Source organism: Coloeus monedula, assembly GCF_965178545.1.
Source record: "Coloeus monedula genome assembly, chromosome: 9".
Taxonomy (NCBI): domain Eukaryota; kingdom Metazoa; phylum Chordata; class Aves; order Passeriformes; family Corvidae; genus Coloeus; species Coloeus monedula.
The window spans coordinates 5,163,430-5,176,806 of record NC_138789.1 but is presented as its reverse complement, the minus strand read 5'-3'; the positions used below and the strand labels follow the sequence as shown (position 1 = coordinate 5,176,806).

The following is a 13,377-nucleotide window of genomic DNA, read 5'->3' as shown; positions in this document are numbered from 1 at the left end:
TGTAGGTGGTGGAGCAACGTCAAAGGCTGTGGGAGCTGGAAAATCTTATAGCAAATCTGGGTACCAGAGAAGAAACTGTAACTGATGAAGCCTTTGAAGAGAGATTGAAGCAGGCAGAAAGAGAAGTTATGGAGTTGCTCCATGAAGCACAAAAGAGCAAAGGTGAGTTGACCTGATCAGATGTGGACTAACTAAATGAGTTCTTTGCCTGATGTTCCTGTTCCCTTTGGAGACAGCGTGTTTTACTTCAAGCCAGTGCTGTGCTCCAGGATTGACACCTATTTCAGGCAGCACTGAATACTATTATCAAAACAACAGTGCCTGTGCTTTTATCCATGCTGTTCTACCAGTGGTCTCTGTTGTACATGGAAGTAAAGATCTGCCTCTAGCTGTGTATGGATGCAAGTGTTTTACGTTACCCTCTTCTCTGGATGAAAAGGAGGGTTTTATTTGTTAAACAAGCAGAAAACTTTCAGGTATACTTATTATGCTTTAAATTTGCTCAGACATCTTGGGATCAAATCGTTCTTGTTGGGATATCATCAGCAATCAGAATGAAGGCTTCAAAATCCTGATGGCAAACATAATTATCCCACCATAAAGTGTAGAATGTTCTGAAGAGTGCCGTTTTTCCTGTTAAACTCTGCTTCAAATTGATTCTTGTATTGTCACCCCTACCACAGGATGTCTGTGAGAAGGATGTTTCTCATGACTGTGACAGTGGTTTGTCCTTAGGGTCTCTTTAATGTATAAGATGATGCATGTTTTCGCAAAGAGAATCTTGAAGAAGACTATTGTCTTTGCAGTAAAATATGTTCCCCTGGGAGCTGGTTCAGTGATTTCAGACCACCTTGGGAAAATTTGTCCCCTTTGTGTGAAGCTGGGAGAAGGCTAACATGCATCTAATGCTGGCATTTGCTTGGGAAGATTCCTGCCAGTGAGAATGGTCGCTTAAGCTTTTCTCAGCTTTAGCTGAGGTTGATTTACACTGCCTGCTTGGCATCTGTGCCTAGATAACAGTCCTACGTAAGGGTGGGGATTGGAGAAAGATGAGGGAATGGATTCAGTTTTGTGGTGAAATTTGATCTCTCTTTCCATGTCTCGAATCATAGAATCATTTAATTTGGAAAGACCGTTAAGATCAAGTCCAACTGTTCCCTACCTCCCAGCACTGCCAAGGCCACCAGTAACCCATGTCCCCAAGCGCCACATCCACACAGCTTTTAGGATCCCTCCAGGGGTGGTGATTTCATCATTTCCCTGGGCAGCCTGTGCCAGGGCTGGACAGCCCTTTCAGTGAAGAATTTTTTCCCAAAACTTTCCCAGGCACAGCTTGAGGCTGTTTCTTCTCATCCCGTCCCTGTTCCCTGGGAGCAGAGCCTGATCCCGCTGGGAGCACTGTCCTGTCAGGGAGTTGTGGAGAACCAGAAGGTCCCTCCCTGAGCTTCCTTATCTCCAGGCTCAACCCCTCCTAGCTCCTTCAGGTGCTCTTCACCAGACTTGTGCTCCAGACCCTTCCCCAGCTCCAGGTTCTTCTCTTACTAAGAGGGCAAGGTAAATGCAAAAAAATCTACCCTTGCAAAAATCTGTGCACATCTCTAGGAGTTATTTCTGGTTTTCTGTGGTATTATGTTTTTGAAATGTGTCAAATGTTCATGTTCAATACTTAAGATGTGCTGCAAGGTATTTGGGAAAAATCTTAATTTTGGAGTTCTGCAGGCTTCTGCTTGCACTTTAATTCTTGGTAGCACTCTCAGCTTTTCAAAAGGAACTGCCTTGATTGTGAGGCGCATACCTGTGCTGTGATGCCTCCATTATTAAGATGCTGTTGTGGGGAATTACCTGGTGGTCCAAAAATTAGAGGAAGTTTGGGTGCCTTATAAGTCCTACATATGAAAGAACCAAGGCTCTATCCTGCTGGCTTTTGTCAGCCCTTTGGTTTGGGGGGAGTTTGGAGTGGGTTTGCTATTCCACACAGCTCCTAGGTGTTCCCTATGGAGTTCCCTGTGCCTTTCTTCAGAGTAGCCATTGTTGCTCTGAGTGTGGAAAAATGTACATCTGCACTATTCCTCAGTTTCTGCTTAATTTCTAGGAGTTAAGCTAAAGAGAATTCACAAAACTCATTGAGGAGCAGCTCCATAGTCATTTTAAGTCAGTGAGACAGGTAAAAAACATGATTCTGAACACAAAATCCCCCATCAGAGTCAGTTCCAACACCCAGTGGGATTGTCTTATTACTAGTTAATGGCTTTTCATTTCTCCTGTTTGGTGCACATTCTGATTATGACTTTGATCTCAAGCGAAGTAACTTGTGAAATGGCTTGCTGGTTCCCTTTCAGTAGGGGATTAACCTACCAACACAGTGCCTGCAGTGGTAAGCTGCTGCTCCAGCTTCTCTTCCTGCTCTGATTAATTTTGTTTCCTCTCTTTTCTGTTGTGTGTTTCAGATGTAGATCAGGGCCTCATGGATCATCTGAAAGACATCAACAGCACCTTAGTGAGTCAGCTCAACAGGCTGAGGATCATCCAGAGCACAGTGCGGGACACGGAGAACCTGGCAGAGCAGGCCCGGGTGCGGGTGGAGGACACCGAGGACCTGATCAGCTTGGCTTCTGATATGCTGGAGAAGGCCAAGGTGGCAGCTGACAACGTGGTGAGTGTGCTGCTGAGATCCCACACAGCTGGGAGAGGGTGAGGGCCTTTCCTTTGGTGCCTCTGGTGTGTTTCTCCACTTGCTCTCTCCCTTATACAGCAAATTTGCATCAAGATCATGGGAAATCAGTGAAGAAAGTTTGCCACTGTCTGTCACAGATTGTATCTCAGCCCAAACCAACATAAAAAGTCCTAAATAAATATTAGCACTGTTGTTTTTCAAGGGATAACCAGTGGTGGAAACTGCATGGCCTTAAGAAAAACATACAGAGAATGAGAAGTAGGTTAGATACATCTCTAAGCATTTAGATCATGACAATAACTATTTAAAGCAAAGATGAAGAAAAGATGTAAAAAGAGCCTTAAGGGTTTGTTTTTTCTTTCTTTTCCAGTCCATTACACCTCCGGAGCAAAGCGGGGACCCCAACAACATGACTCTGTTGGCAGAAGAGGCCCGTAAGCTGGCAGAAAGGTAGGCTGTGGCAAGACACACTCAGTGTGGCCTAGGTCAGGGCCCTGCTCTTCCCTACAAGGGGGAAGCAGAATTCAGTTTGCTGGATATCAGACAGACACCCTTTGCAGTGTAAGAGACTGGTGCTGTGGGATGATGGCTGTGTAGCACTGATGGCAAAGATTAAGCATGTGGATGACAGAAATGGCAACCATCTTCCATTGCAAATGTTTCAGCATCTCCCATGTGTAAATCTGGGGGGTGAGGGGGGGAGGAAGGAAGGAAAAGTAAGAGAGAATATAATCGAGAAGTGAGGATAAAAACTATTGGCTGACAAATCTAGTGGCATTATTTTTCTTCTGTCATCTTGTCCAGGCACAAAAAGGAAGCTGATGAGATTGTTCGCACAGCCAAGGCTGCAAATGATACTTCCACGAAAGCATATCAACTGCTGCTGAAGACCCTGGCTGGAGAAAACCAAACTGCAATTGATATTGATGAGCTCAACCAGAAGTGAGTCAGTAACAGAAAATTGTTTTTATTTCCTGACTTTAGAGCAGTGCTTAAAACTAAGACAACCCTCTGTATGCTTTGGATTTTACAGGAGGTGATGTTCAATTTCTTAGCCTCACTACTCTCTTACTAAGTTCAGTTCTACAAAAAATACTGTAACATAACTGGATCCTTGGGGATTTTTTAGGTACAATCAAGCAAGGAATATTTCTCAAGACCTAGAGAAACAGGCCAACAAGGTGCTTGTGGAGGCAGAGGAAGCTGGAAACAGAGCCCTGCAGATCTACGCTAATCTCACCAGCTTGCCTAATGTGGATTCCACAGGGCTAGAGGTACATGTGGGCACCATTGTGCAGTACTTCCTGAAGATTGCTGGTTTGCTGGCATGCCTTACATGTGCTCTGCTAATGTTCTCTGCATAAGAATGGTTTGTGAGTTTTTTGTCCATCCAGGCATAATCCAGCTTTTATGCAATTCCAACATTTATGCAGGAGATTTAAATGCAGAAAACCACCTACATAAACCCCACCTCCCTCAGTCTCTGAAGGACAAAAATCTGAGTGAAATGTTTGCCAAACATCTTGGCTTGAATGTAGAAGTGCAAAAATTTACCACCTGCTCAGGAATTCTTTAACATTCAGGAATCTGTGTGTGTGATTTCCACCTGCAGAATGAAGCAAATAAGATCAAGAAGGAAGCGGAGGAACTGGATCAACTAATTGTCAGGAAGCTAAAAGATTATGAGGACTTGAGAGAAGACATGAAGGGAAAGGAGCTAGAAGTAAAGAACCTCTTGGAGAAAGGGAAGACAGAGCAGCAGGTCAGTTCCACTTTGTGCAGGCTTTTGTTTCCCAGGAAAAAAAAAAAACAAGGAAGACAAGTAACTGGCCAGATGTGAAAGATCTCATCTCATTCGGTCTTAGTATTACTTATTGATTATGAGAATGCTGAAGAATGGCCCCAGAAAGGAGATGCAGAAAGCTGTTAAAAGCAACGGCTTTGAGGCTGTATGGGAAAATAGGAGATATTTGTCAGATGTGGTGTCAACTTTGTATTCAGAACAGTATTCCCAAAGTACATACACTCACCTGGTCTCAGAAGAAGTACTGCTCTTCTGGATGGCATTGTTGTTTGAAGCTGAGCAGTACTTTTTCATACATGAACACAATTGTTCTTCAGGAAGTGAGAATACATTGATAATGTCATGTCTCCTCAGACTGCAGACCAGCTCTTGGCTCGAGCAGATGCAGCAAAAGCCCTGGCGGAAGAAGCTGCTCGGAAGGGCAATGGCACACTACAGGAGGCCAATACCATTCTCAGCAACCTGAAAGGTAAAGAGAGAGGAAGCACTTGGAGTGAATCCTTCAATTCCGGTGTGACAAGTCACTTGGCAGTAGGATATTCTGGTTAAAGAGGCCCTGCTATTGCCCTTACCCTGAGTATTGGGTGTGTTCTTTTGGTTTGTTTTTCTTTAAAGAAAAAATATAAGTGTTTTCAGGGACTGGAAATTTCCTTTTAACTTCCTTATTTAGCATCAGAAGATGTGCAATAGGGAGAGCTGACCCCAGTTTCCTCTTGATCCCTCCAGTGTGCGGGTAGCAAAGCCTTGGGTAGCTTGGTCAAAGGAGCATCTCAAGGCTCTTCTGGAGCACGTGATAAGGATCTGCTTTTCCCCCTTAGACTTTGACAAGCGGGTAAACGATAACAAGACGGCGGCTGAGGAGGCACTGAAGAAGATCCCTGCCATCAGCCAGACCATTGCAGAGGCCAACAATAAGACACGCCAAGCAGAGCTGGCGCTGGGCAATGCTGCTGCTGACGCCCGCGAGGCCAAGGCCAGAGCAGATGATGCTGAGAAAATCGCCAGCTCCGTTCAGAAGGTGAGTCTGCTGCAGCTCACTCCCTCTGAGATACTGTTGTGTGATCGGATAAACTCCTGTTCCAGTATTTCCTGGTGAGCCCCGTGTGCTCTCTGCTGTATTCTCCACTGTGAATGCAAAATGTGGCAAGATAGGAAATCAATGCATTTTGATGAGAAGGATTGAAGGAAGTTCTGCACTTTCACCACCTTTTTCCATTCTCTCCCACCTGTTGGCTGCAGAGTGCTGCTGCTACCAGAGCCGAAGCCGACAAGACCTTTGCTGATGTGACGGGACTGGTCAGAGAAGTGGATGACATGATGAAGCAGCTGCAGGATGCAGAAAAAGAGCTGAAGCGGAAGCAGGCAGATGCTGAGCAGGATATGAAGATGGCAGGCGAGGTAAGTACTGCTGGCAGGTGACAGCAGTGGCTATGAACTGCCTTCTCCCTGCTGTCCTGGCAATGAAGGCTTTCCTCCTGCTCTCCGCTTGCAAAGATGGTGCTGGGTCCAGCCAGTGTTCTGACTCTTCCAAGTTTTAAGTGGGACTGAAAAGGAGACAAGTTCTGGTGCATTAGCATAGGCTCCCTGTTGGAATTTGAGAGCTACTTTTCCTTTTATTTTAACTAAAACCTGACTGTATCCCTATTGATTCTATCCTGGCTTTTATTGCAAAATCCTGGTTGGTGTTCAGGGATCCCCATCCTGAAATACTCAGAAAACCGATTACTTGAAGATTGTCAGTCTTCTCCCCAGCCCTGTGATAAAGATCTTTGTGCAGGATTGTTACCCTGGAGTGAGGAGGCAGTGATGCGGTGACTAACTGCAGAGGAGAGGCAACAGTTTTGTAATCCCTACACCTTTTTTGTCCTCTCACTTATTTTTTTTATATCCTGCAGGCCTCACAGGCTGCCCAGGAGGCAGAAGACAATGCAAGAAAAGCTAAGAACTCTGTGAACAGCCTACTCATTGTCATTAATGATCTGTTGGATCAACTAGGTAGGACTGTCTTTAATGTGCTCTATGGCTTTGAGTGTTTTCCTGATGTGTGCTGGCTTTCCTGCCAGTGTTGCATGAGAAACCAGATGGATCTGTAGACCTCTTGAAATGGGGTTTGTGTGGTTTTGGCAAGGACTTTGAGTTTTTTTCTTTCCTGAGCAGCCTCAGAGCTTGTTGTGCAATGTTCATTGTTGGTTTTCTGCAAACTGAAGACTTCTTGAGGCAGTGGAGATGTCACCCATATGGTTGGTCCTGTTTTAGATGCTGTCTCTAAATACAGAGATGGCCCGATGGAGGTCTGTGGGTCTATGGAGCTGTGGCCTCAGCCATGTGAGCACCTAGGGGTGTCAAAGGCGTTTTAATGCACTTCACTATTTGCTTCTGGCTTTTCAGGGCAACTGGAGACGGTGGATTTGAACAAACTGAATGAAATTGAAGGTATCCTGAACAGTGCCAAAGATCAGATGAAAGATAGTGACCTGGACCAGAAAGTGTCTTTCCTTGAGAGAGAAGCCAAGAAGCAAGATGATGCGATACAGGCCTACAACAGGGACATTGAAGAGATCCTGAAGGACATTAGCAACCTGGAAGACATCAGGAAGACCTTGCCATCTGGCTGTTTCAACACCCCGTCCATTGAGAAACCCTAAGGGTGCGCCGGGGGTGGGGGGAATTGCCCTGGTGAGCGGTGGTTCGGCCATGGAGTGCCTTAACACACATTACCTTCTCCAAATCCCCAACTCTTCGCTGCTTGCAGCCACTGTTTTCTTTTCAAATCAGGATAAGTTGAAAGGTTTTTTTTGGTTTTTTTTTGTTTTGTTTTGGTTTTTTTTGTTTTTTTGTTTTTTTTTTTTTGAGAAGCAAATTAAATATCCGTCTTTGGGCATCGAAGGGGTTTTTTTATATAGATGGTTTTCCTGAGCACTCCACCTTTGCCCCTTCCTCAGACACAGTTTCCTTTTGATTAGTGCAAGGATGAGAGATGCTCTGGACTCTTTATACTGTGGTTCAGAAATAACCATGTGAGCTGTATACAGCAAGGCAAAACTAACCCAACTTTCTCTCCTGTCTTCTCCCTTTGACTGTAAAATCTCAGTCCTGGAGCTCTTTGTCCCTATGAAGGAAGGGGATGGCTACCAAAGTATTACTGTGATGGCCAGTATAGCTGCACTCGATTCACATTGTTCTTCCCAACTTCTAACCCTGTGAGTTTATTTTTTTCATCATTACCTAGTGGCCAATCCAACAGTGTTGGTAGCCTTTGACAAAATAGCTGAAGCCTCTTTCTGAAATGCTTTCTGTGATGATGCATTGCTCTGAGAAAAGGGCAGCCTCTGATTGGAGCTCTTTGGGAAGATGGGATACTGGTGGAGTAGTGGGTCTTGCCAGCCCCACTCCTGTTCTGTGGAGAAGTTTTGGGTCCAGTCTGAAAGCTACTACCTGCTGGGTAGTCCAGACTGCCAGAGTGTGGAAGTTATGAGCTGCATTCCCATCTGTTGCTACTGAATTTGCAGAGGATCTGGTTTTCTGGGCTCGGAATGTCTGGCTGACAGATGAGCTTGTTGAAGCAGGACAAGTCTTGCTGAAGAGGAGAGCTGCCATCCGGAGAGCTCCAGCAGCTGCACTGCCCCCCCTGCTGAATGTCTGTAGGTGGGGGAAGGAAGGTGGCACGAGTGGAAATGGAAAGGTCTTTCTTTCTCCCCATCTTTTTCCTGAAGGAGGACAGCGACATTTTTATCTCTCCTGCCATTGCTCTGGCATTTTGCTTGTTTTAAAGCTGGCAGGAAGAGCTGGAATTTCCTGGTGCCCTCCTTTCTTTTTGCCTCCAGATCTCCCTGTCACCGTAAAGCTACCACAGCACAGGGACCTCAGGCCAGGCTCAGGTGGCAGCTCTGCCTTACACATCACTCCCACCTCCTCCGCACAGGCTCCCTCCCCAGGCAGTGCTCACTGGTGCTGGGTGGGAGTGGCGGGGGGAGCCCCTTGCTCCGAGACAAGAGCATCCTCTGCAGCTTCCTCCTTGCCTCCAGCCTGGCATCTCTCCCCCCCCTTTCCCTGAGATCCAGTATATATCTATCCTTAAATACTATGCAACTTTGTACGTTTGCGTAGCGGGGAAGAAATTATTATCTGACACACACTGGTGCTATTAATTATTTCAAATTTATATTTTTTGTGTGAATGTGATTTTTTTTTTCCATTTTTTAAAATCATGATTATAGTGTGAGGAAGTCTCCTGTGTGTGTGTATGTGTGTGTAAATATACTCAGCCATATTTCCAGAGTGGCACAGCCTGGTCTCCTCTGTGTGCTTTCCCCTGTAGCCATCGGGGCATATGCACCGTGTATCCCTTCTCTCCATATCATTCCCTTAAAACTTGGGATTTCTCCTCGCTGGGCTTGTGCTTGCTTCCCTCTACTGTATCCCCAGCACCCATCCATAACCACTTTGCCTGTTGGGTGGATGTTTTCCAGCCCTGTTCTGTGTCCCTTGTCCCCTGCCGTGCTGTGCCAGGAGTGGGACAGGGGCTGTGGCTTTGCAGCTGGGCTGTGAGGAGCTGTAGCACTGTTGGGAGCCTGGACCCAGCACTGAGGTGGTCAGAGAGCTGCATTTGGGAACATCTTGATACACTGTGCAGGGCAGGAGGCTCGGTGCAGACAGTGCTGCTGGGTAGGGGGTGTTCCCAGCAGACTCTGCCTTGCTCTTGTATCCCTTCCCTTAATGATTGTGGGATTTCCTTCCTGCCTGGAAACCCCCCTGGAGGAGAGCTCCCTGTGCCTGCACACATAGGGACATTGGGTCGCTCTGGGAAGATGGCTGTGACCATGTCACCTCTGCCAAGGCTGTGAGAAGAGCAGATGTGAAGATGTGCGCATGCCCTGGCTGACCTCAGGCCTAAGGTTTCCTTCTTTCTTCTCCTGGGTTTTTGTTTTTTTCTTTTTTTTTTCTCTTAAGCTGTTTTTAACAGAATTTTATTTTTAAATAAAAAAAATCTTTATAAACGATCTCTTAATCAGTACTGCATTACAGCCATTATTCATTGTATAATGTCCAGTTATTTCTTTACGTAATGTGATGATGTGACAGCTGCTGGTGGAGTGCTGGGTGTCACGGATGACACGTGACATTCCTTCATCACCTTATTCCTGATTGTGATCCCCTCAGTATGTGCCTTCACTCCAGCTTTTTTTGCCTTAATCTGTGGTCTTGCTGTCTGGGCCGGTGAACAAAATGCAACACTTGCAGTTTTTATGTATAAAACAGTATTTCTTATTTATAATAAAGTCTGAATATTTGTAACCCTCTATACCTGGGCATTCTTTTGACTACTACTTTATTTTTGGTGGTGAGGTATTGATGGGGATGTGTCTCAGTTGCAAGATTCACCTATTGCTCCTTAGACAACCTGGTTTGGTATGGGAAAAATGAAGAAGAAACTCAGAAATGCATGTGGTGGGATACAGATGACAAGGATGATGGTTTTTCCTTGTGTCCACTGCTCCACTGCCATGATGGATTTTAAGCTGCTGGTTTTCCAGGACTTAAAAACATACTATGTTGTTGGTGCTGATACTATTGGAGTGGCACTGTTTTCCTGGAAAGCCCTGAGGAACTGGAGGAGTTTATTTACAGTAAGGGTAAACTCCTTTTTAGTAAACAGGTGGAAAAGGATGGGGGTCCTGGGAAAAGAAAACAAAAACCCTGAATAAAGAAGCTGAAATTACTGAGAACTGCCACAAATCTGGGTGTGCTGTGTTTTTCTTGGGTCCTGTCTCCCAGAGCCTGGGATAAATCTTATTCCTGAATTAAGCAAATTTTTAAGGACAGATTGCAGTGATAAGAGACTAGGCGGTTCTGCATTCACACTTGTCTTACAGCTCCAGCTGGATTTGTTGTTTTTCTCAGCAGAGGAAAATGCACAGGTCTTATTAACTTGCATCAGAGCTAATCCTATCTCAGCTGGTAAATTCTTATTATTTTTGCATCTCAGTTTGTGTACTTTCAACCTTTCATTCTTCAGTAGTCACTAATGAATTTGTTTTCTAAAATGCCTCTTTGTTTTTCTTGCCAATGTTTTTGTGGAGCAAATCCCAGCTGGTAAAATTGGCTGAGGTTTCAGCTGGAGTGTGGTGAGCAGTCCAGGAGCAGAGAATTGGATGGTGGGATGGTTCTGACTTTGCATGGGCTGTAGGTTGACATGGAGCCTCTTAGCATTTTGAGGCTAAAATGCTTAGTTTAGGAAGCAACTCTGTGTCCTTTATTTTATCTTCAGGACTTTTATCTCCGGAAGTTTTTTGTGGGCATTGTGCAAATGTATGTCAGAGGTGATCTTGAAGGACCATGAGCCTCGTGTTCATGCAGTTTTCAGAGGTAATGCTCGAGGATGGTGGAGGGTGATGAGGTAAGAGTAACCTAAGTAGATACTCAGAAATCTGTTACAGGGAGGAGCAGACCCAGCTCCAAGGGACCATGGTCATGGCTTACAGGTTGCCAAACTGTTTTACCAATATTTTGAAGCCCATGTAGAGATGCCCTCCTCAGATACTCTCTGCTCAGTGTAGCCTGTACCTGATACCAAGGTGGGTGAGGAGGCACCTTGCTGAGCAGTGACCAAGTCATGCTCTGGTAGCCTTTATTCTTCAGTTCCCTGTGTTTCTTCTCAATGCCCAAGTTCAAGCTCCATCATCTCTCATGTGCTCTCTGGAGAAGCAGGAGGCTGCCAGGCGACAAGGGGCCTGGTGAGAAGGTGGCAGTGGGGAGGGCTTGGACAGACCTGAGCTGGGTTCCCTCTCACTTCTGGGGAGGACAAGACATTGTTACAAGTTAAAAAGTCCTGGGAACAGCTGCCTGGAGATGTCTCAAGTGTGTTTGTGTGGATCTGAGGAAGTAGAGGAGGTCATACAGCTGTCAAATTGAGCTGGCAGTGTTCTGTGCTCCTATCTCCAGCCATGCCATGTTGGACCACATTCTGGTTAGTTATTTTTTCTAGTTGGCTGCTGGCCTGATGCCTTCATTGTGCCCCCATCCCAGAACTATCAGGAATGTCACATAAAAGTTATCCCACAGAGGCTGGGCATAGGGACAGAGAGGGGAATGCAGTTGGATGGCAATGCCTTCTTCCTCTGTCCCTGTCTGTCTCATCCCTCTCTGGTCTGGGCAGGGCACAGGCAAGACAAGGCCAGACACGACAGCACTTCTTGCTGTGCTACTGCTACTGCCCTGCCCTGCCTTGCTTCCTCACTACCGGCCTGCTCCCTGCCTGCCTCTGCCCATCCCAGTGGAGCTGCTGCCTGAATGATCTCCTCTGCTCCAGGTGGCTCTGGCTGTCATGAGGACTTTTTCCCAGGGCACCCAACTGTCAGAGGAGAGACTGAAGTCCAGTCTCCATTGCTGCACTGGTGTTTGGTGATACCAGCACATCATGATCACTGATTTTCCACAGAGGAAATCCCAGAGAATTTCCTCCTGGAGGACATGGCAAATCAGATGGTCCCTTGCAGAAGGAGGCTTGGGGATGGGAGGGTTGACCTGGGCTGCAAGGACTCACAGCATCATGGTGTTCATCTGGTATAAGTCACCAAGATGGGTTTTCTCCTTTGGTTACATTAATAGAACCATCACTTCAGAGTTTTTACACATCCATCACTTTTCACCAGCAACCACCAGCAAAATTTAGATTATTATGCTGTTTCAGACTGATTTTGGAGAGGTTGATTCTGCCACAGCCACATCCTCAAGGACTGATGTACTTGTGATCCACGGTGGTCGGCCTGCAGTAGCAGCTTTTTTGGCTCTGTTGTGAATGAACATAAAAACTGTTTCATTGCAGTGTCTGATAAGGACAGCTGTTCTTTATGCCTCCCTCTGCTTTCACTTTTGCTTACTCTAAAAGGTAAAACATTTTTGTTAGCCATGTTGGTGTGAGACCTTTTAAAGGGTGCTGCCATAGCAATGGGTTGCAGTGGGACATTTGCTCTGTGGAGGGTGGTGGGCAGCTGCTCATTCCAGATCGGGTGTGTTTAGAAAATCAGGGCCCCAGGAAATATATTTTTGGTAGTCTCATGGCATGTGGTTTTCAGAGGTCATCCTGAAGCATAGTGGTGGATGACAAGGTGAGAGTAACCTGAGTCAATAAGCAGAGATGACTGAGGAGCGAGCTTTCAGGGCCTTGTTTGCACAAGTGGAGTGAGAGGTGGGGTGGTAATGGTGAGATAAAATGGATAACATGGAGGAGATAGATAAGGGAAAAGCTTCCTGATGAGGAGGGCTGGTTTTCCAAGAGGTAAGTCAGCCAAGGATGTGGTCTGGGTGAGGTCTAAGGGAACTGCTATATGGACCACGTTGCTGGATATGAGCTTCCCAAGCAGAGGGGTGTCAGGAGGTAGGAAGGACACAGCAGAGATATTTTGGGCAAGTGATGTACTTAGGAGCAGAAAGGATTTTGTCTCCTTAGAGGTATGAGTGGATCCTGAGAACTGCTGAATTGGTGGGAACACCATAAATAATTTTATCCCACTTAAACAGTAATGAAAACCAGATAAAACGACCTCGGATGCCAAAACCCACCATGCCACTATCGTGTTCAGGAAGCTGTGTTCCTTGTTGTGAGCTGTGTTAAGATCCAGCAAGTGAAATGGAAAGAAACCTGTTTTATAAAAGTGAGTTGACTCAATCAGCAGCAGCAGGTAGGGTTGGCAAAGGGAGGTGCAGAGATGTGGTGAGTTCAGGCTGGCTGTGCCCATGAGATCACCAGGAAAGAGGAAAGCCCTGTGAGTCATCTCCAGGTGGTCTGGAGTGTCTGGAGGCTCAGACAAGGAGCTCAGTGTTAATCACCCTGGTCTGTCAGGCCTAAAGTGAGCAGGGTGTCATGCTTTGGGTTGAGTTTGACTCCTTAATGCAGAAG

The 13,377-nt window shown here is 46.0% G+C and overlaps 1 protein-coding gene across 1 annotated transcript in view; it reads left to right on the top strand.

Moving 5' to 3' along the window:
* LAMC1 (laminin subunit gamma 1) overlaps window positions 1-9,780 on the top strand; it is a 67,703-nt gene extending 57,923 nt beyond the window's left edge. The window contains exons 18-28 of the mRNA XM_082287457.1: window positions 6-162; window positions 2,448-2,653; window positions 3,045-3,124; window positions 3,479-3,616; window positions 3,804-3,948; window positions 4,287-4,436; window positions 4,833-4,947; window positions 5,297-5,496; window positions 5,718-5,876; window positions 6,374-6,473; window positions 6,867-9,780. Of these exons, the coding sequence (XP_082143583.1) occupies window positions 6-162; window positions 2,448-2,653; window positions 3,045-3,124; window positions 3,479-3,616; window positions 3,804-3,948; window positions 4,287-4,436; window positions 4,833-4,947; window positions 5,297-5,496; window positions 5,718-5,876; window positions 6,374-6,473; window positions 6,867-7,123 (1,707 nt within the window). The 3' untranslated portion in view covers window positions 7,124-9,780. The remainder of the gene's footprint in view (window positions 1-5; window positions 163-2,447; window positions 2,654-3,044; window positions 3,125-3,478; window positions 3,617-3,803; window positions 3,949-4,286; window positions 4,437-4,832; window positions 4,948-5,296; window positions 5,497-5,717; window positions 5,877-6,373; window positions 6,474-6,866) is intronic.
* Window positions 9,781-13,377: the final 3,597 nt, after the last annotated feature.